The 21,336-nt window shown below is 38.1% G+C and overlaps 1 protein-coding gene across 1 annotated transcript in view; it reads left to right on the top strand.

Moving 5' to 3' along the window:
* Positions 1 to 733: 733 nt before the first annotated feature.
* Positions 734 to 21,336, top strand: part of LOC136247993 (uncharacterized) — a 151,645-nt gene continuing 131,042 nt past the window's right edge. The window contains exons 1-2 of the mRNA XM_066039811.1: positions 734 to 920; positions 9,777 to 10,484. Of these exons, the coding sequence (XP_065895883.1) occupies positions 734 to 920; positions 9,777 to 10,484 (895 nt within the window). The remainder of the gene's footprint in view (positions 921 to 9,776; positions 10,485 to 21,336) is intronic.

Raw genomic sequence — 21,336 nt, 5'->3', positions numbered from 1 at the left:
AGACATTCTTTGTGCTGTAATGAATGATAGCCAGCCTTCTTATAAGAATAAGTGTAATAATAAAATTAGAGGCGGCGTGCCAGGGTATTAAAAAGGGCTGGTGCATAGGATGAGAAGCAATTAGCTAATTAAGTTTGCCTGGCCTTACTGCCGCCTTATAGATACCCCTTCTTCTGAAATTCCCCTGCAAGGTGTGAGTGTGTGTTAAGATTGGGCATATATACAGCACTCTAACTGCTGGAATTTGACTATCTGTACAATTTGGAGAGGGGAGGGGATGCCCATGGGAAGGACGGTACGGAGTCTATAGCGGTATCTATGATTAAATCTTCCCCCCTTCCCCCCCCCCCGTTGCACCTGGATCCCACCCTTTTAAAAGATCCTATGGACACCCCAGCCCTAAAGGGTGTGTTAAGGCACATTCCCGCGCTCGTGTGGTATCATGTGACCTTTCACGTGATTAACACCGTGGGCGGCCGAGTACGAGAACTATAAGGCGTGTCATAGATACTGGTGGGTGTAGTATCTATGGGCGTGTCAAGAAGCGGAGTAGCGAGTAGTTTTCAAACTCTTGTCATCTTTACTATCTATCATGGTAGAAACCAAGAAAAAGGCCTTCAAGAAGTTTTACAAACTATTGTTAAAAGTTTTGCCCATGGAAGAAATTGTAACGACGTTTTACTGCAGCGATCTCCTTCCTGTGAACGTCAAAGCCAAAATTGAGTCTTTGTCGATGAGAGAAAGGTCACAATATTTCTTGGATGAAGTGATATTGCCAGGTCTGGAGATTGACTACACAGACCAATTCGATGAGATGATCAGCGTCATGAAAGACTATGATGATCCTAAAGTGAGGCATCTCGCCGATCGAATTAAAGCTTTTATTGATCAGGACTCGGTGGATCGTCATTTGAAGTCAGGTATTGATATTACATTGTAGGTAATGAATGGTAGTAGTCCTGTAAAACAGTTAGGGAATGAAATATTAAATTATTGGTTTCTTTTGTTATCACAGTGGGTACTAACAGGAGCTTATAAGCGACGAAGGCGCCTTATGGCGCTTGTGAGCTCCTGGTACTAATCAGAAGTAATTTGACCATAAGTCTAATTGCTCAATAAGCTGTGTGGAATAAATTGTTTATTCTAGTTATCAACTTACAATTGCTAGTCAGTTCAATACTGTCTGTTGAAACACTTACGACCTATTCAATCAAGGAATCAAAGGGCTTTTGTACAGTGAATCAAGCAATCATGACATCCAAAAAAGTGACGATCAATCACCTTTGAAAGCATCACAAGAATTTACCAGGCTTTTACGATAGACAATCAAGAATCAAGGCTCTTTATAGGTGAAATCAAGCAATCAAGGTGAAATTTCGACGATCATAATTCTTGATCCCGGTTGTTAGTGTATCAACTGGCAATATGGAAGTGCATGACTACCCCTTGACTTATACCTAAGCAATATCCAAACAAATTATGCACTAAGGCTACTCCAAATAAATTTTGTTTCCTGTCACAGTCTGCATACAGCTGTAAATATTCCGTAGTTCCATATTCCTCATATTTTCTTCTCTGCTGTGTACAGGCTTCTAAAAGCCATCTTGTAACTGTCAGTTTATGTGTCAGCAGTGCTATCAAGTCGGCACAAAATCACCTTTGTGTTATTTTTACAACTTAAACAGGGAGTACTACCTTAAGTATGTTTTTTATGGTTGTACCAGGCAAATAATGGCTTGAAAAGCTGCCAATTTTATAGTGGAAATGGACCGCCTGCCTACATGTAAGTATGCCTTAGTCAGGACAAGAAACAGAGAATTTATTTGGGGTGGCCTAATCAATATTATTCCCCACTCACACCAGATGGGACAATTGGTAGGGATTTGTGAAGGGTTTGTTATTTTAATTTGTCCCTAGGATAGGAGCATTTGCAAAAAAGCATACTGTTAGTGAGATCTGTAATACGAAATTGTCCCAGAATTTATTTGTCAAATAAATTTTGCAATTTCCCAACAAGCATTGGCATACTGTTAGTGATTCCAATGGAGATGTATAACACGAAAGTGTCCCCATGGGGTGAGGGAATTTATTTGTCAAATAGCTTTGCAACAATACTCGTTTATTCCCAACCTGCAGTAGGTGGTGTGTGACATTGTGGTAGGTGCAGTAAAGGCTAGATGTGCAGCTGGTTATGTACTTCAAGTCACACTTAGAGTCTGCATATCCAGGTGCAGCAACCTCAGTACATTACGCATGTCATTCATTAATTGTATCTTTTGCTTGAATTGCTTTTCACAGCTTTAATGGTCATAAGCTGTTTGTGGTGACCAGTACTTGCAGATGCAGTGTAATGGCTAATTACCGTAAATGAGGAAATTTTTATGTTTTATTAGCTGTACAATGCATTAATGTATTGTATTTTCATGGATGGGGTAACTATGAAATTTTATCAATAAAAATTTCTGTATAACAAATATTCACCTTGATACTGTATCTGTGGTCAGCAAACTGTTGGGTAACAAGGCCCTTGCTTTGAAGACTTCACTGCATTATCCTGACCAGGCCATAATTTTTAGAGGTGTGTGCGTAGCTCTATGTTATGTGCAGTGCTTAATTAACTAGTGGTGACAATGAGCATGTACGTTGTAGTGGATGCTTGTGACTGAGATAGGTATGCAGCTACCTCTCTATTTGCAACTACAAAGTGAACTAATTCAGGCAGAGAGGGCATGGTCTCTGTGTGTATTGGCAGGCCATGCTTATAATGATCCATCTGTTGTTCTAACCTGTATACATACTTACCACAATTTTTCGTAAGTTGTAGTAAATACTTACAAGTGTAAATATTTTGTATCATTTTTTTGTGGTCAAAACAACCATGAACTGTTGATGATGAATCACAAATACAAAATAAAACTGTTCCTTGTCCATAAAAAGATTCATTACCAATGGAACAGTCATATAGAGTCCACTTCGACTCTCCCTCTCCCCTCGCGAGCGGCGCGTGCACACACACACACACGCACTATTGAATGGTATGACTGTTATAAATTGTGACCCTTTGTAGTCAACAAACTAAAAGTGATGTGATGAAGTCTACTGGTCTACGTATATAGTCCAGTAATAAAATGGTCATAACCATGCATACTATACTGATGGCGCGTACATACATTCCACTAGCCCAAGCAGCAAAAATCTATAATCCTTGATATTATTTCCACTAAAGACCGCATTTTAGAGTACTATTATCAATTTTTTATGACATGCAGAACTAGGTAGAATATTTTGCTTGACTTTTGACTTCCACACTATATACTGTATATTAAGGTGGCGGTTACCTGGAAGTCATGGTTTTGAAGCCATTTCAAATGAAGCTATATGTCTTGCCACAAAAATTCATCTATTGCATCATGTGATTAGTGTCTACATAATAATTTAAAAGGAAGTTGCATGTACTAAGGCCCGTAGCAAGAAGAAACTTGTTACTATTCCATGTTTTACTGCATTGTAGTGTGCAGCAATTAAGGTTTTTCATAAACTAACACCGAAAGTATTTTCACATGCTCTTACAATCGGCTCTATAGTGTTGTTGTTCAACATCTAATGGCCATACAAATCAGCATGTAGATTGAGGAAGAGCTGGTCTACAATATAATGGTAGCATAGCTCTCCAAATGTGTTCACAACTGAATTTTAAAAATATCCTTTAACACCGGAAATTGTGAGGCAACCGCCACCATTTTGCAATTCCACCCTAGTCTCGTGTGGCCTGACCACTATCTTGCCTCCTCTTCTTCTTTGTGATGTCATTAGTAGGCAAAAAGGGTCTCGTGTATTGCCATCAATGACGTTGTGCATTTCAACCAATATTTGGTACATACGTAGATGTTATTTCATTCACTAGTTGCACATTGGCATGGCAGAACATTAACTTTATTGCCGAACTTCAACAGGTTTGATACTGTTACTATGTGGCATTTCCCAGCAAGAAAAAACAAACATTGTGACTGTTTGTCCATGAACACAACTTTGTCAACGGCAAATTCACCAGACCCTATCTCGACAACCAATGACATCACAAAGAAAAAAGAGGAGGCGAGAGACTAATTCCGCCATTGTACTGCCTGTAGAGGTGTTTTAGATCTTTATTAGGTCCAATGATGCAATTTTTCTCTAAGTGTTTTGGCTGCTTGAATTCCAAACATGTAGAAATATCATGCAGTACAATAGTACTGTATATATTAAGGATGATAAAGGTGTGAGAGTGGCTGGTGATCAATTTTTTTTCACAACACGAGAGTATTGGTTGGGTAAAATCAAACCCAAAATTGTCTTCGGTTTGACCAGAAATGTTTTTGTCAAGTTGCTACAGAATTTTAATTTTTTGGTCACTGAATTTTAATTTTTTGGCCTGTGTGGTCACTGACTAGCTATTCCGTCACCTAGCATAAAAGGGGTGTGTCATCGTGGTTTCAATCGATAGATTGATAATGCGTAGAATAAAGAATGGGACTAATTATTATTATTTCATCTTGTGACCTATCGTGAAGATACCGGTAGCTATCCAGTAACAGTACCTCCGTACAGTAGCATAGTCTAAACGCCTTAAATAAACTTGTGGCGCCTAACACGCTGCTTAAAGAAAGTGATGATACAGAAAATTAACGCCTCGACATGGTTTCGTTGTATGAAGAAGAAGACAAGCAACCTGATTGAAGATGAAAGAAGGGACAAGGCTTAGAGGACCTACACTTGTCAGAACTCCAAAGGCACATCCCACTGGTGAGATTGTTATTGTGGCATAAAATGGTGGCCGTGCACTGCTACGTTTGACCTGTAGCCTTGCGACTGTGGTCAGTGAGTGAGGCAGTAAGGCAGTGAGGCTAAAATTCAAGTTTTGGCGATTTTTAAAAAAATTTTATATGCGACCACCTGCAAGTGTTTTGTTGCATTTGGTGCTGTTTTATGTATTATATGGAGTAGTACTAGTCTGTAAAGGTGATTTTGGTCACGTAAAATGTCTCTAGGGTGATTTTTAAAGGTGGAGTTTTAAGCAGCGTGCGAAAGTTTCACTGCAATCCCTACTTAAATGGTACTACTGTACCGTTTGATAATGCATGTACAGCCGTGGACAAGTGTTGTAGACGTTGCAGTGCTAAGTGAACAGACACAAGTGTTTGTTTTTAGCAAAGTTAACTTCACTACTTAGCTTGCATTTCTGAACGTTTTGCTGTGACCAACACTGTTCTCTACAGGCACTGATCCAGATGAGGAAGTTCCACTCTTAGTGATAGAGTCCCACCATTTAGGCTTTTAGAAATGCAAATGAAGCCTTTAACAGTTGCTGTAATAGCATTACAAGACAAGACGATAATTAATTTTTGAGTGATATTTGAAGTATTATTGCTGTAAAAAAGGGTAAAAGTAAGTATAAAATCCAGTAATGATTGTTTCTTTAACTGATAAAAACTGATTTAGATTTATTGAATTGAAGAAAAACTTGTCAGTCAGGCATATTCCAAAGGGAGTTTCCATTTGAGCTCCCCCTCCCCCCAGGAGCTACCATGATGTGTCAAGCAAACCACATAATATAGCTATAATACCATGTAAACAAAGTTAGTGAGTAAACCTTGTGTTAAACTTGATAAGTTCTAAGTGAATATGGTTAGCAATAATATGTGGTGTGTTATACTTTTAACTAATTGGCGAAGATTTGCTGACTACTTGCATTTACCCATATAATTATATTGCTGTCATTAACTATCAGTTTTGTGAATAGGGGTCTTCCCATGCACAAATCCAATTTGCCAACTTTAACGATTCATAGCTTCAGGCAAATGTAAACTATTGACTTCAAATCTGGTCAGTAGTTAGCACTAAATAGATGAAAAGTTTTAGGGATATTATACAGCTCCTATATGGATGTGTGTTAAATACTTATTTTCAAAAATTCAGTTAGATTATTATACAGTGTAGTGGTCATGAACTTGCAGAAAAGGTTGACCAACAAGTATAAGAATTTTAAACTAAAGTAGGGACAATGTAGTACCATGATAAAAAGTACTGAAACAAGTTGGATTGCAGTAGTATGTAATGTCCAATTGCTGTGAAGCAAACATCCCTACTGTGCATTTCAAACTCAACAGCACAGTAGGGGTATTTGCTTCTTATTGTTTTACAGCAATTGGACATCACATACATACTACTCCAATTCAACTTGTTTCAGTACTTTTTATTGTGGTACTACACTGTCCCTACAGTACTTTAGATTACAATTGCTAATTTTTCTATACTTGTATTATAGATGTATTCCTAATACATCATGATACATGATATGCAAGTTTACATGTGTACATACTTCCCTTATTTGTATATAGGTGTATATTCAACTGTAGAGACTTCTAATCTATCAGATTCACTGGATCCTAGTAATACACGCGTAATAAATGAAGGTAAAGATGCACAAATATGTACATATGTATGAGTATGTATGCATACTGTTAAGGTGGTTATTTCTTTCAAGCCATACATTCTAAGCAAAAGCATTATTTTTTTGCAAGTATTTATGTGTTCCCTTGGAGTCAACATTAGTACACATCATGCAGCATGGAAGCATGTTGCATGATGTTCTGCTTAAATGCATCTACTTGAACCTTAGCCCCATGTTTGAGCTATCAAAGTGCTTAAAGCAGACCAAGTTTCAACCTGCTACGTACCTTTTCACAAGACAATTAGTGATGAATTGTCAAGTTATGCTAATTGTCAAGTTATGCTAATTGGAAAGGCTATCAGACAGGTTTTTGCCAGGTTGGGCATATAATACCATTTGACGGCTTTACTAGGTATGATGTTTTTGCTACCTCCAAATCTGGTATCTAGTTGGTGTGCAAATGTCAGGTTTCTTGATGTTTTTAAAAAATATGTGCTTGTACATATGTTTGACTTTCACACTTACGATTTGATCAAGGGTAAAAGAATTGAAAGTTGTACAGAGTGTGTACGTATCAATGGTTAGCAATTGTTATGGCGGAAAGTTCCAAGGCTGTTGGCAGTGCTCAGGTCTTTGGACAAGGGTGTCAATTTTCTAAGAGGTTTGCCTACGAATGGGGATTGATTCTATTATAAGAAACTTACAACAAGGTGAGTAATTCAAACAATGCAAAGCTAATAATAACAATGTAGCAAACCAGAAGTGCTTTTTAGACTTTTCCCAGGAGCTAAATGGATAATTATTGACTAATTAAACAGAATGGTCTGTAATGATCTCAAAGAAAAAAAGTCAGTAGGTGACCGGATCTGCAATAAGCTGACATAATGACGCATTTTTCAAATTCTTTATAATTGAATATTTATAATCTACTTAGCTGAGTGCATGCACTGGCCAGGTTTCGGCATTGTATTCCAACAACTTTTTGAGTTACAGCCCTACAAAGTAGCAGCAACAAAAAGATCGATTTGTACAGCAAGTATTGGGGAAATAAATTACAGGTGCTTACAACAATGACTGTAACTTACAAAATCAATGCAGTATAGAGTTACAATTTATATCATCGTGTTCATAATGAATAGGGGAGTCCATTACATGGTGAGTTTTTCTCCTACTATCTTTCTTCACTACATACAGAGACGAAATCAGTGAAGAAAAATCAATCATGTACGACTGCTTTGACATGACGTAAACAAACGCTCATAACTCATGTATACTATAGGCTACTGCTACGAAACAACAATTTTCGAACTCCTCTTGAGTAGACGAGTAAGATGGTACCCGTGTCTTTATCATTGCACCCTATCTTCATATAGAACAAAGCATTTAAACATTTTACGAATTATTTTTTCATTTAGCAAATATTTTATGCATTGCAAACAATAGCCTATACAGAAAATTTAGGCTTGCGCCATTATGTTGGGTTTTCGCAGATCCGGTCACATATATTACTGTATCATGATACAGCAGAGGCAATATATGTATCAGTACAGGAGTGTAGGAAGCATGGGTGCCATGAGTGCTTGGGCACTCATAAATATTTCCAGTGGTGTAACTAATGGGTGTCAGCACACTGTGCTATATTATATTGCTAAAAAGATCGAGATATTCTAATAGAGCTGTTAATGACTTTAACAAAATAGTCACATGCACTCGCGACCTTTCTTTTTTCTTTGTCTTCAGCTTTACCATTGGGCACCCATAAGTTAAATATCTTCCTACGCCCCTGCAGTATATCTACATACTTTATCATTGCAACTCTAGTACGTACTTATTTATGTATCTGTCTACCTATCAAATATTTGTCTATATACATTCATTTTTTATGTGGTAAAAGCATCAACCATGTGAGAAGAAAGCTAAATGTAGCTTGTGTATGTATAGAACTACTGCATAAGTTTATAAATTTTGCTCTTAGGTGGGTGTTGGTTTGATGTACAACTGTAGCAACTCTAGACTATAAAAATAGCTTTCTCATTGGACTTAATGCATGTGTGACAACTGAAAATGATGTTGCAGGGCTTGCAAGCTACCTAGAATAATGTACATATATCACTTTGAGTTGAAAGTGTTTCCCCATCTTATGTATACAGTAATAGAGAGCAGTTTTGTCTAGACACTGTATCTGTGTAAGAAAGCATGATAGACAAACTATAAAACAGTTGAAAAGAGAGTTCTGTAATAATCTATTGCGGTTTGTGTGATCATAGATAATAGGCTACTGTACTTAAAAGGCATGGGAAAATGTGATGCCACTAAATGCATACAATTCTATTGGAAGTCCATGTATTACACGATGAAGATCATTATTATGCTAGCTGCACTTGAAGAAACAGATTGTCGAAACAATAAATTTTCCACCCAATGATTGTAAAAGTTTGTTCAAGTAGGGAACTAGAATGGTGCCAGCGAAGAAAAGTGGCTCAAATGTACTTAAACTCCTAAATTATAGTCCATATACTTTTAACTCTGATAAGTATGCCTTATCATTTTATCAGAGAGAACCAGAGGAAATATCAGAGCAAAACAAAAACAGTTGCTCAACCAAGTATCTTCCATTTTTAGCAAAAGTTTAAAGCCCCTAGTAGTGCAGTGCAAGGGTAAAAGTATGTGTTGAGGATACTCCTAGAATCTCGTAGGATAGAAGTGTATGGGCAAGGTATAAATTTACTACATATGACAAAGCACAAAGGTGTGTAATAGTCACAGTTAATGACATACATCCCATTTGTTATAGAACCTAAATTTTGCCAAAACGTTTCACAAAGGCATGATAAAATAAACAGTTGCTGTAGTCTGTTGGATTACAATTGTGACTGGATTTGCAAAAGGTACCTTTTCCACACATTTGACATACCAGCAAACAAAATGATGTGACACTTGACTTCTTACACTGATTAACTTGCTCTTAGTATCAAAATGTAGCCAGATACTGTAGCTACAAAACTTCAAGCAATTATATGCCATGATCAAAACGTTATGAAACTTTAAAGCACAAAAAATGGGTCAAATTTTGTGTGTGAAAAGGTACATTTTTGCAAATCCAGTCACAATGTATGTTTCTTAGAACACTAATTTCATGAAAGCTATGGAGTGTTAGATAGTGCATGATGATTTATTTTGCCATATGGCAGTTGTGGTGGTGAGTGGATTTTTTACTTAACTAAGTGGATTACACCATTTTACTAGCTACAGTGCGTATATGTGCACACTTACTGTATGCATGTACTTATGTACATACTGTAGATGAAATTGTTTCTTGAATTAAATGTGTTTAATGTAATTACAGAATTTGATTCTGTACTTCAAAAATATGAAAAACAGAATAATCCTCTTGGAGCATTTACGTATTTATTTCAACAACTTTCAGTGTTGTTCCAACAGGAAAACTTTTTGAAATTACAAAAAACATGCTCACTGACAGGAGCTGGTTGTTCACGGGAGTTTAAAAAAGAAATTCAAGCAGCTAAAAGCAGTGACGACATCCTGAATGTGTTGGATGACTTCAAGATATACTGCAACTGGCTAAATACTGAGTACTTAAAAATGATTGTAATAAATGCAGGAATGCCAAATGCAGAGAAGTTGATAGTGTCATTTGAAAAACGATTTTATTCTAAACAGGTCTCAGATGTTAAGAAGTATATCAGGAGTACTTATTTTGACCCTCATACTGTTGAATTTGTAACAATGAAAATCAATGAAAACGGTGAAAATCTGACTGTCCAAAAATTAACTGATTACTGCAGAGAGTTAGAAACCAATATGGGATTAGCTACAGGATCAATCACACCAGTTGGTCCTGGTAAAAGTGGATGCTTACTTCTGGTGTGTGCTATGCCTTTACACTGCTCTTTGCATGCTTATGAGATGGCTAAATTGAACTCTTTCAAATTTCGTAAATCTCATATCCAATTTGTGCACATTGAATCATGTCAGAAAATCTTCTCCTTTCCATATTTTGTAACAATGGAAAATCTGCCTGTCATTTCAAAGGGTAAGTTTTTGCATGTCACAGTACTCACAACAATTACATATAATTTTGTATTTACTGTGTAACCGTAATAATTAATAATGTATACTATGTGTATATAGGGATCAATATCTTTCTATTTTACATTCCAGCAATTCCTGAATTTTGTAGTTAGTTTAGTTTACTGAAATTTGCCATGAATTGAACACTACTGTAATGGCAGTCAATTCGATTTCATTCTTGTAGTGAAACTTTTCATCTGATTATAAGCTGAAACTCTTAGAAAATTTAACTTTAATATAATGACAATACTGAAATTCTTCTGTGGAAACCTGCCTTGCTAGTATCAAAGAGAGAAAAACCAATGGATTGTTAAAATTTCAGTCTGATCTGGTAAGAGCTTTCGGAGTTGTAGTGGGGGACAACAATAAGAGCAAAACAATTGATTTGTGTAGTGCCTATATGGGTAAAATTACAGTTGCTTGTTTAATTAATCATAATTATATAACTCTAGAGTGCAACAGGCTACAGAGTTGGGACTTGTGACAGGCTACAGAACTGAGTCATTCTATTCACCATGAACTGGGGCATTCAGCAAGGTGTAGATTTGGCCTAAATAGACCCATGTTATTAAGCAAAAAGGTTATTTAAGCTTAAAATGATGGCAGTGAAGTTACATTTTACCGCAGCATAATCAAAGACACAAACTCATGTTTGCTTCATGGTACAGAAACAAAATGTGTTCTAGTATGGGAAAACCGGTCTTATCACCCATGTCAGCAGATTTGATTTTTCACCCAGAACACAAAGCTACATGAATAAACTATCTAATTTTACAATCAAAGTCAGCTAGACTTGTATGATCAAGACACACGGTAGTGTGTCGTGCGGCCCAAGAAGCCGGCGCGAAACCCCGTGTTTATATTGACAGGAAGAAACAAAACGCAATTTTCGCACCTCCGTAGCTCTGTGCTGCCTTGATGAAACAAGACAAATTTTGCTTTGTAGATTCCCTCCACCTTCAGTACTCGACATGCCAAATTTGAGCGAAATCGCTTCAGGCATTCCTGAGATATGCGACTTCCAAAATTGGCTTAGTTTCTTCGTTTTTTTTTTCTTCTTATTTTTCTTCCTCTTTTCGCACACTTACAAAAACTGCTATAAAACGCGAACGCGTTATCCGATTGCCTTGAAATTTGGCACACAGAAGGGGGGTATAAAGGCGCATCTCGGTACCAACTTTGGCTGGAATACCATAAACAGGCAAAGAGTTATGAGCGATTATGCACGAAAAATAACACCAATATGTTGTTACGCCTACAGGGTAAACCGCGTATGGGAAGAAGCTGAAAATCGGTGGGTGAATAGGTTATCTATTGAACCTCAAACCTTTTGTGGTTTGAAAGAAATCGAGCTAAAAACCAGGAAGATACAGCGAAAAAAGCAACAGTGTGTAACAATTACGCAATCGAGATTAGCTAATTTTTTATTATTATATTTTATTATTATTATTATTATTATGCTTGCCACGCCTACCAGATAAACCACGTGGGGTAATGCTTTGAAAATCGCTGTACAGATGGAGTTATCATCTTAGAAAGGCTCTTCAATGGTGTAGAAGAATCAGACTTAAAGCCACGGAGTTATAACACGAAATCCAACTTGGTGTAGCAAGTGCGAGATCGAGATACTCTAATAGAGCAGTCATCCTAATAGAGCAGTCATCCTAATAGAGCAGTCACCCTGAACAGAATTCAAGAGATCAGTTAGAAATAAGTAACCTGTATAGAGATCAGCTACAAACAAATCACCCTGTAGAGAGTTCAGCTACAAACAATTCACCCTGTTCAGACATCAGTTAGAAGAAGTTTTCTTGTAGAGAGTTCAGTTACAAACAAATCACCCTGTTGAAAGATCAGGTAGAAAATGTCACCTTGTAGATAGTTCAGTTACAAAGAAACCACCATGTAGAGAATTCAGCTACAAACTAGTGACCATGTAGATACATCAGCTAGAAGAAGTTACCTTGTAGAGAGTTCAGCTACAAAGAAACCATTCTGTAAAGAGCTCAGCTGCAAACAAATCACCTATACAGAATTCAGCTACAAACAAATCACCCTGTAGAGAGATCAGCTAGAAGAAGTTACCTTGTAGATAGTTCAGCTACAAACAAATCATTCTGTAGAGAGATCAGCTAGAAGAAGTTACCTTGTAGATCGTTCAGCTGCAAACAATTCACCCTGCAAAGAGATCAGCTAGAAGAAGTTACCTTGTAGAGAGTTCAGCTACAAAGAAACCATCATGTAGATAGTTCAGGTACAAACAAATCACCCTGTAGAAAGATCAGCTATAGAAGAAATCACCTTGTAGAGAGTTCAGCTACAAAGAAACTATGATGTAGAGAGTTCAACTACAAACAAATCACCCTGTAGAAAGATAACTATAGAAGAAATCACCTTGTAGAGAGTTCAGCTACAAAGAAACCATCATGTAGAGAATTCAGCTACAAACAAATCGGCCTGTAGAGAGATCAGCTAGAAGAAATTACCTTGTAGAGAGTTCAGCTACAAAGAAACCATCATGTGGAGAGTTCAGCTGCAAACAAATCACCTGTAGAGAGTTAAGCTACAAACAAATCTCCCTGTAGAGAGATCAGCTAGAAGAAGTCACCTTGCAGGGAGTTCAGTTACAAAGAAATAAACCATGTAGAGAGTTCAGCTGCAAACAAATCACCTGTAGAGAGTTCAGCTAGAAACAAGTCACGCTGTAGAGAGATCAGCTAGAAACAAGTCACCTTGTAGAGAGTTCAGCTAGAAGAAGTCATATTGTAGAGCTACAAAGAAACTACCTTGTAGAGTTCAGCTGCAAACAAATCACCCTGTAGAGAACTCAGCTACAAACAAATCGCCCTGTAGAAAGATTAGCTAGAAGAAGTTACCTTATAGGGAGTTCAGCTATGAACAGATCACCCTGTAGAGAGTTCAGCTACAAACAAATCACCCTGTAGAGAGTTCAGTTACAAAGAAACCACCATGTAGAGAGTTCAGCTGCAAAAAAAATCAATCACTCTGTTGAGAGTTCAGCTAGAAGAAGTCACCTTGTAGAGAGTTAAGGTGCAAATAAATCACCCTGTAGAGAATTCAGCTACAAACAAATCACCCTGTAGAAAGATCAGCTAGAAGAAGTTACCTTGTAGAGAGTTCAGCTACAAAGAAACCACCATGTAGAGAGTTCAGCTGCAAACAAATCACCTGTAGAGAGTTCAGCTAGAAACAAGTCACCCTGTAGAGAGATCAGCTAAAAACAAGTCACCCTGTAGAGAGTTCAGCTAGAAGACGTCACATTGTACAGAGTTCAGCTACAAAGAAACTACGACGTAGAGAGTTCAGCTGCAAACAAATCATCCTGTAGAGAGTTCAGCTAGAAGAAGTCACCTTTTAGAGAGTTCAGCTACAAAGCAACCACCATGTAAAGAGTTCAGCTGCAAAAAACTCAATCACCTTGTAGAAAGATCGGCTAGAAGAAGTTACCTTGTAGAGAGTTCAGCTACAAAGAAACCACCATGTAGAGAGTTCAGCTGCAAACAAATCACCTGTAGAGAGTTCAGCTAGAAACAAGTCACCCTGTAGAGAGTTCAGCTAGAAGAAGTCACATTGTAGAGAGTTCAGCTACAATGAAACTCCCATGTAGAGAGTTCAGCTGCAAACAAATCACCCTTTAGAGAACTCAGCTACAAACAAATATGCAGTGTAAAAAGATCAGCTAGAAGAAGTTACCTTGTAGAGAGTTCAGCTACAACGAAACCACCATGTAGAGAGTTCAGCTACAAACAAATCACCTGTAGAGAGTTCAGCTAGAAACAAGTCACCCTGTAGAGAGATCAGCTAGAAACAAGTCACATTGTAGAGAGTTCAGCTACAAAGAAACCACATTTAGAGAGTTCAGCTGCAAACATATCACCCAGTAGAAAGTTCAGCTATGAACAGATCACCCTGTTGAGAGTTCAGTTAGAAACAAGGAATCCTGTAGAGAGATCACCTAGAAGTATCGCCTTGTAGAGATTTCAGCTACAAACAAATCACCTGTAGAGAGTTCAGCTACAAACAAATCACCCTGTAGAGAGATCAGCTAGAAGAAGTCACCTTGTAGAGAGTTCAGCTATAAAGAAACCACCATGTAGACAATTCAGCTGCAAACAAACACCCTGTAGAGAACTCAGCTACAAACAATTCACCCTGTACAGAGCTCAGTTAAAAGAGGTTTCCTTGTAGAGAGTTCAGCTACAGACAAATCACCCTGTAGAGAGATCAATTAGAAGAAGTTACCTTGTAGATCGTTCAGCTGCAAACAATTCACCCTGTAAAGAGATCAGCTAGAAGAAGTTACCTTGTAGAGAGTTCAGCTACAAAGAAACCATCATGTAGAGAATTCAGCCGCAAACAAATCATGTGTAGAAAGTTCAGCTACAAACAAATCTCCCTGTAGAGAGATCAGCTAGAAGAAGTTTCCTTGTAGAGAGTTCTGCTACAAACAAATCACCCTGTAGAAAGATCAGCTAGAAGAAATCACCTTGTAGAGAGTTCAGCTTCAAAGAAACAATCATGTGAGAGTTCAGATACAAACAAATTGTCCTGTAGAGAGATCAGCTAGAAGAAGTTACCTTGTAGAGAGTTCAGCTACAAAGAAACCATCATGTAGATAGTTCAGGTACAAACAAATCACCCTGTAGAAAGATCAGCTATAGAAGAAATCACCTTGTAGAGAGTTCAGCTACAAAGAAACTATCATGTAGAGAGTTCAACTACAAACAAATCACCCTGTAGAAAGATCAGCTATAGAAGAAATCACCTTGTAGAGAGTTCAGCTACAAACAAATCGGCCTGTAGAGAGATCAGCTAGAAGAAATTACCTTGTAGAGAGTTCAGCTACAAAGAAACCATCATGTGGAGAGTTCAGCTGCAAACAAATCACCTGTAGAGAGTTAAGCTACAAACAAATCTCCCTGTAGAGAGATCAGCTAGAAGAAGTCACCTTGCAGGGAGTTCAGTTACAAAGAAATAAACCATGTAGAGAGTTCAGCTGCAAACAAATCACCTGTAGAGAGTTCAGCTAGAAACAAGTCACCCTGTAGAGAGATCAGCTAGAAACAAGTCACCTTGTAGAGAGTTCAGCTAGAAGAAGTCATATTGTAGAGCTACAAAGAAACTACCTTGTAGAGTTCAGCTGCAAACAAATCACCCTGTAGAGAACTCAGCTACAAACAAATCGCCCTGTAGAAAGATTAGCTAGAAGAAGTTACCTTATAGGGAGTTCAGCTATGAACAGATCACCCTGTAGAGAGTTCAGCTACAAACAAATCACCCTGTAGAGAGTTCAGTTACAAAGAAACCACCATGTAGAGAGTTCAGCTGCAAAAAAAATCAATCACTCTGTTGAGAGTTCAGCTAGAAGAAGTCACCTTGTAGAGAGTTAAGGTGCAAATAAATCACCCTGTAGAGAATTCAGCTACAAACAAATCACCCTGTAGAAAGATCAGCTAGAAGAAGTTACCTTGTAGAGAGTTCAGCTACAACGAAACCACCATGTAGAGAGTTCAGCTACAAACAAATCACCTGTAGAGAGTTCAGCTAGAAACAAGTCACCCTGTAGAGAAATCAGCTAAAAACAAGTCACCCTGTAGAGAGTTCAGCTAGAAGATGTCACATTGTACAGAGTTCAGCTACAAAGAAACTACCACGTAGAGAGTTCAGCTGCAAACAAATCATCCTGTAGAGAGTTCAGCTAGAAGAAGTCACCTTTTAGAGAGTTCAGCTACAAAGCAACCACCATGTAAAGAGTTCAGCTGCAAAAAACTCAATCACCTTGTAGAAAGATCGGCTAGAAGAAGTTACCTTGTAGAGAGTTCAGCTACAAAGAAACCACCATGTAGAGAGTTCAGCTGCAAACAAATCACCTGTAGAGAGTTCAGCTAGAAACAAGTCACCCTGTAGAGAGTTCAGCTAGAAGAAGTCACATTGTAGAGAGTTCAGCTACAATGAAACTCCCATGTAGAGAGTTCAGCTGCAAACAAATCACCCTGTAGAGAACTCAGCTACAAACAAATATGCAGTGTAAAAAGATCAGCTAGAAGAAGTTACCTTGTAGAGAGTTCAGCTACAACGAAACCACCATGTAGAGAGTTCAGCTACAAACAAATCACCTGTAGAGAGTTCAGCTAGAAACAAGTTACCCTGTAGAGAGATCAGCTAGAAACAAGTCACATTGTAGAGAGTTCAGCTACAAAGAAACCACCATTTAGAGAGTTCAGCTGCAAACATATCACCCAGTAGAAAGTTCAGCTATGAACAGATCACCCTGTTGAGAGTTCAGTTAGAAACAAGGAATCCTGTAGAGAGATCACCTAGAAGTATCGCCTTGTAGAGAGTTCAGCTACAAACAAATCACCTGTAGAGAGTTCAGCTACAAACAAATCACCCTGTAGAGAGATCAGCTAGAAGAAGTCACCTTGTAGAGAGTTCAGCTATAAAGAAACCACCATGTAGACAATTCAGCTGCAAACAAACACCCTGTAGAGAACTCAGCTACAAACAAAGCGCCCTGTAGAAAGATCAGCTAGAAGAAGTTACCTTGTAGGGATTTCAGCTACAAACAAATCACCCTGTAGAGAGATCAGCTAGAAGAAATTACCTTGTAGATAGTTCAGCTACAAACAAATCACCCTGTAGAAAGATCAGTTAGAAGAAGTTACCTAGTAGAGAGTTCAGCTACAAAGAAACCACTATGTAGAGAGTTCAGCTGCAAAGAAATCACCCTGTAGAAAATTCTGCCAGAAACAAATTGCCCTGTAGAAAGATCAGTTAGAAGAAGTTACCTTTTAGAGAGTTCAGCTACAAAGAAACCATTCTGTAAAGAGCTCAGCTGCAAACAAATCACCTATACAGAATTCAGCTACAAACACATCACCCTGTAGAGAGATCAGCTAGAAGAAGTTACCTTGTAGATCGTTCAGCTACAAACAATTCACCCTGTAGAGAGAACAATTAGAAGAAGTCACCTTGTAGAGTGCTCAGTTACAAAGAAACCACCATGGAGATTTCTGTAATCAATATATGTGACCGGATTTGTGAAAAGGGGTCTTCCACAAACATCCAATTCCATAAACGTTGGAGACCATAACTCAGTGTTCAAGTAACATATTAACCTGAAAATTTCACCATGTATTCAGCTATATATAGTGGTGCTCACCACTGCCCAAATTTCAAGGCAATAGCTCTTTCCAATATGAAGTTATCAATTGTCAAAGTTGGCAAATTGGATGTGTGTGGAAGACCCCTTTTCGCAAATCCGGTCACATATGTATTATACAGCATATATAATTTGTACATTTACTGATAAAATATTTAAAGTACATCTACTTCATCTTTTCTTCTTCCTGTAGTAAAGAAAAAAACATAGGTTAAAAAAGTCCCAAAGCTGGTCATAGGCCGGCTTTGGGGTATACAAATACAAAAAGAAATGAAATCTAATCCAAAACAGCCAAGCTGTAAAAAAAGTGTGCGGCCCTCAGAAAGGCTATGGTGAAAAAAGATGTGAAATCCAAGGTGGCGGCCAAGAAATGGCTGTGATGGTAGGTTAATGGTAAAATTTTTAATAATGACAATTTAGGTAAATTTTGTGAAGCGGTACAAAAATTCACCTGAATTGTCGTTATTAAAATTTTTACCATTAACCTACCATCACAGCCATTTCTTGGCCGCCACCTTGGATTTCACATCTTTTTTCACCATAGCCTTTCTGAGGGCCGCACACTTTTTTTACAGCTTGGCTGTTTTGGATTAGATCTGGTTATGCTGGCTGCTTTTCCCAACCGCAGTGGCGATCCGTACATGCATTGTGGGGCCTTAAAGGAGTACTGGCCAGCCTGGGGATGGCTGTATATGGCTGTACAGCTCCGCGGTGTTGAATAAATACCTCTGCTGTGAAGTTCCTTTCAGTTTTGAGACCTGAATGGCCCATAACGTGCTCTAGTTCATCCCTACACTTTCTTTTTCAATTTTTTTGGAACAGCCTCTTGCCCTCCATCCGGGTCCCTGCCTCCCTCCCCTTTTGGAGCTTGCCTGATACAGTCAACCTTGGTTCCAAAACTATCTAAAATGGCAGGAAACTTAGTTGAATGTTCTAGAATGTAAGGAATTGGTGTGAAACATGTGAAAATTTGGCACACATAGCTTCGATTATTGGCGAGCTACAACACACTAAATACTTAAAACTGGCATATGTCAATACTTTTGAATATGTGATAAGACTGGTTTTTCCAGACTGGGTCACATACACCTACAGATTGATAGCCAGATACTCCAGAACAGCTAACTCAATCTCAGCCACTAGCCACTTACAACAGCTACAGCAACCAGTTTACAGCTTTGTATTATTGGGTGAATCACGAGATCTTACATGACACACTTGTATGTAACTCAGTCTGGGAAAACTGGTCTTATCGCCCACATCAACAGATTTGATTTTTCACCAAGAACACAAAATTACATGAATAAACTATCTAATTTTTAATCAAAATTAGCTAGACTTGAGTAGTCTGGTTTTGCCGGCTGCTTTTCCCAAGCCCAGTGGCAATCCATACATGCGGAGTGGGGCCTTAATGGAGCTCTGGCCAGCCTGGGGATGGCTGTATATGGCTGTACAGCTCCGTGGTGTTGAATAAATACCTCTGCTCTGCTGTGAATTTCCTTTTATTTTAGCCAGTTTTGAGAGCTGAATACTTGGCCTAGTTCATCCCTACGCCTCCTTTTTCAAATTTTTGAACAACCTCTTGCCCCCCAATCTGGGCCCCTGCCTCCCTCCACTTTTGGAGCTCAACTGATACAGTCACTCAGTTCAAAAACTATCTAAAACGGCGGGAAACTTAGTTGTTGGCTACTTGCACAGTGGATGCTCTAGAAAGTAAGGAATTGGTATAAAACGTGTGAAAATTTGGTATACATATATGGCTTCAACCCTTGGCGAGCTACATCACAGTAAATATTTAAAACTGGCTTTTCTCGATACAATAGGCGATAAGACCGTTTTTTCCCAGACTGGGTCACAAATAAGGATATTCTTACTTTCCATAAAAAAGGCAAATCCATTGGTATATTAGATATTTCAATTCGAGTCTTTCTTTGCTGTTTACTGAAACAATTCATACATGTGCTAAGGTAGTCATGTAGCATACCATTTTACCTACAGAGTTTGTTAAAAATTGGCTATCACTATTTTCCCATGAAATTAAGACTAACTTTCTTTCTTTGGACAGGGCAAACAATGGCATTATACAGTACTACCAGGTGGTAGAGTAAGTGGAAGCTCATGAAACAAATTATCATTCAGCTTGGTGAAATTGAACCTTTTTGACCGACAACCAAGGTTGTTAGCAATTTTAACAAATCCAGAAAAGCTGAAGCTTCTGTGATTGACTGGGGAGAGATGTTTGGCAAGGCTACTTATGATCTTTGGGGAGATGTTTACATGTTAAAGCAAGTACAAAAGGTTGTTGCAGCAGTTAGGGTTGCACTCACACCGAATACTGAGGCTGTTATTCAAGCTATTTTAACAAAAACATCTATGTAGCAGAGACTGCGTATTTATGCTAAAAACTGTGTGTGAAAAGCCCTCAAGCATTTTCAACATCAGCTAGTCCTTATTAAAGGTTACATTGTCTGCATTTAAGCAGTTCAAGTTTTTAATCCATGCAAGCTTGCTACACTTAATGTCTCACATGTCAATTCATTGCAAGTTATTCCTGCACTTGAAGATGGGGAAGTTTGAGAGGTTGAAAGTTGAACTCTGTGCGTACAGAGCAAAAGCTAATTGAATTAGTTTTTACCTCAGTACACTTGAATGGTGGAAACTAAACTCAACAGGTTTGTCTTCTTGTTCATATGGAATCAAAAAGTGTTAGTAATGCAGCCTTTCTCAACTGCAGCAGAGAGAGTGTTGTCATTGCTGATTGCAGGATTTGGAGATCTGCAAGAAAATTCTCTTAGTTATTATCTAATCCAAAACAGCCAAGCTGTAAAAAAGGTGTGCGGCCCTCAAAAAGGCTATGGTGAAAAAAGATGTGAAATCCAAGGTGGCGGCCAACAAATGGCTGTGATGGTAGATTAATGGTAAAAATTTTAATAACAACAATTCAGATGAATTTTGGTGCCGCTTGGTCAATTGGCACAAAATTCACCTGAATTTGTCGTTATTAAAATTATATCATTAATCTACCATCACAGCCATTTCTTGGCCGTCACCTTGGATTTCACATCTTTTTTCACCATAGCCTTTTTGAGGGCCGCACACCTTTTTTACAGCTTGGCTGTTTTGGATTAGATTTCACTTCTTTTTGTATTTGTATACCCCAAAGCCGGCCTATGGCCTGCTTTGGGACTTTTTTAACCTATCTTTTTTTCTTTACCACAGGAAGAAGAAAAGATGAAGCAGATGTACCTTAAATATTTCTGATTTTATCAGTAAATGTACAAATTATATATATAATACATATATTTATTACAGAACTGTCCATGGTGGTTTCTGTGTAACTGAACACTCTTCAAGGCAACTTCTTCTAGCTGATCTCTCTACAGGGTGATTTGTGTGTAGCTGAACTATCAACAAGGTAACTTCTTCTAGCTGTTCTCTCTAGAGGGTGAATTATTTGTAGCTGGATTCTGTACAGGTGATTTTTTTGCTGCTGAGCTCTTTACAGAATGGTTTCTTTGTAGCTGAACTCTCTACAAGGTAACTTCTTCTAACTGATCTCTCTACAGGGAGATTTGTTTGTAGCTGAACTCTCTACAGGTTATTTGTTTGCAGCTGAACTATCTAGATGATG

This window comes from Dysidea avara, chromosome 2, assembly GCF_963678975.1.
Source record: "Dysidea avara chromosome 2, odDysAvar1.4, whole genome shotgun sequence".
Classification (NCBI taxonomy): domain Eukaryota; kingdom Metazoa; phylum Porifera; class Demospongiae; order Dictyoceratida; family Dysideidae; genus Dysidea; species Dysidea avara.
The sequence above is the reverse complement of the archived record's forward strand: the minus strand, read 5'-3'. Positions and strand labels throughout refer to the sequence as shown.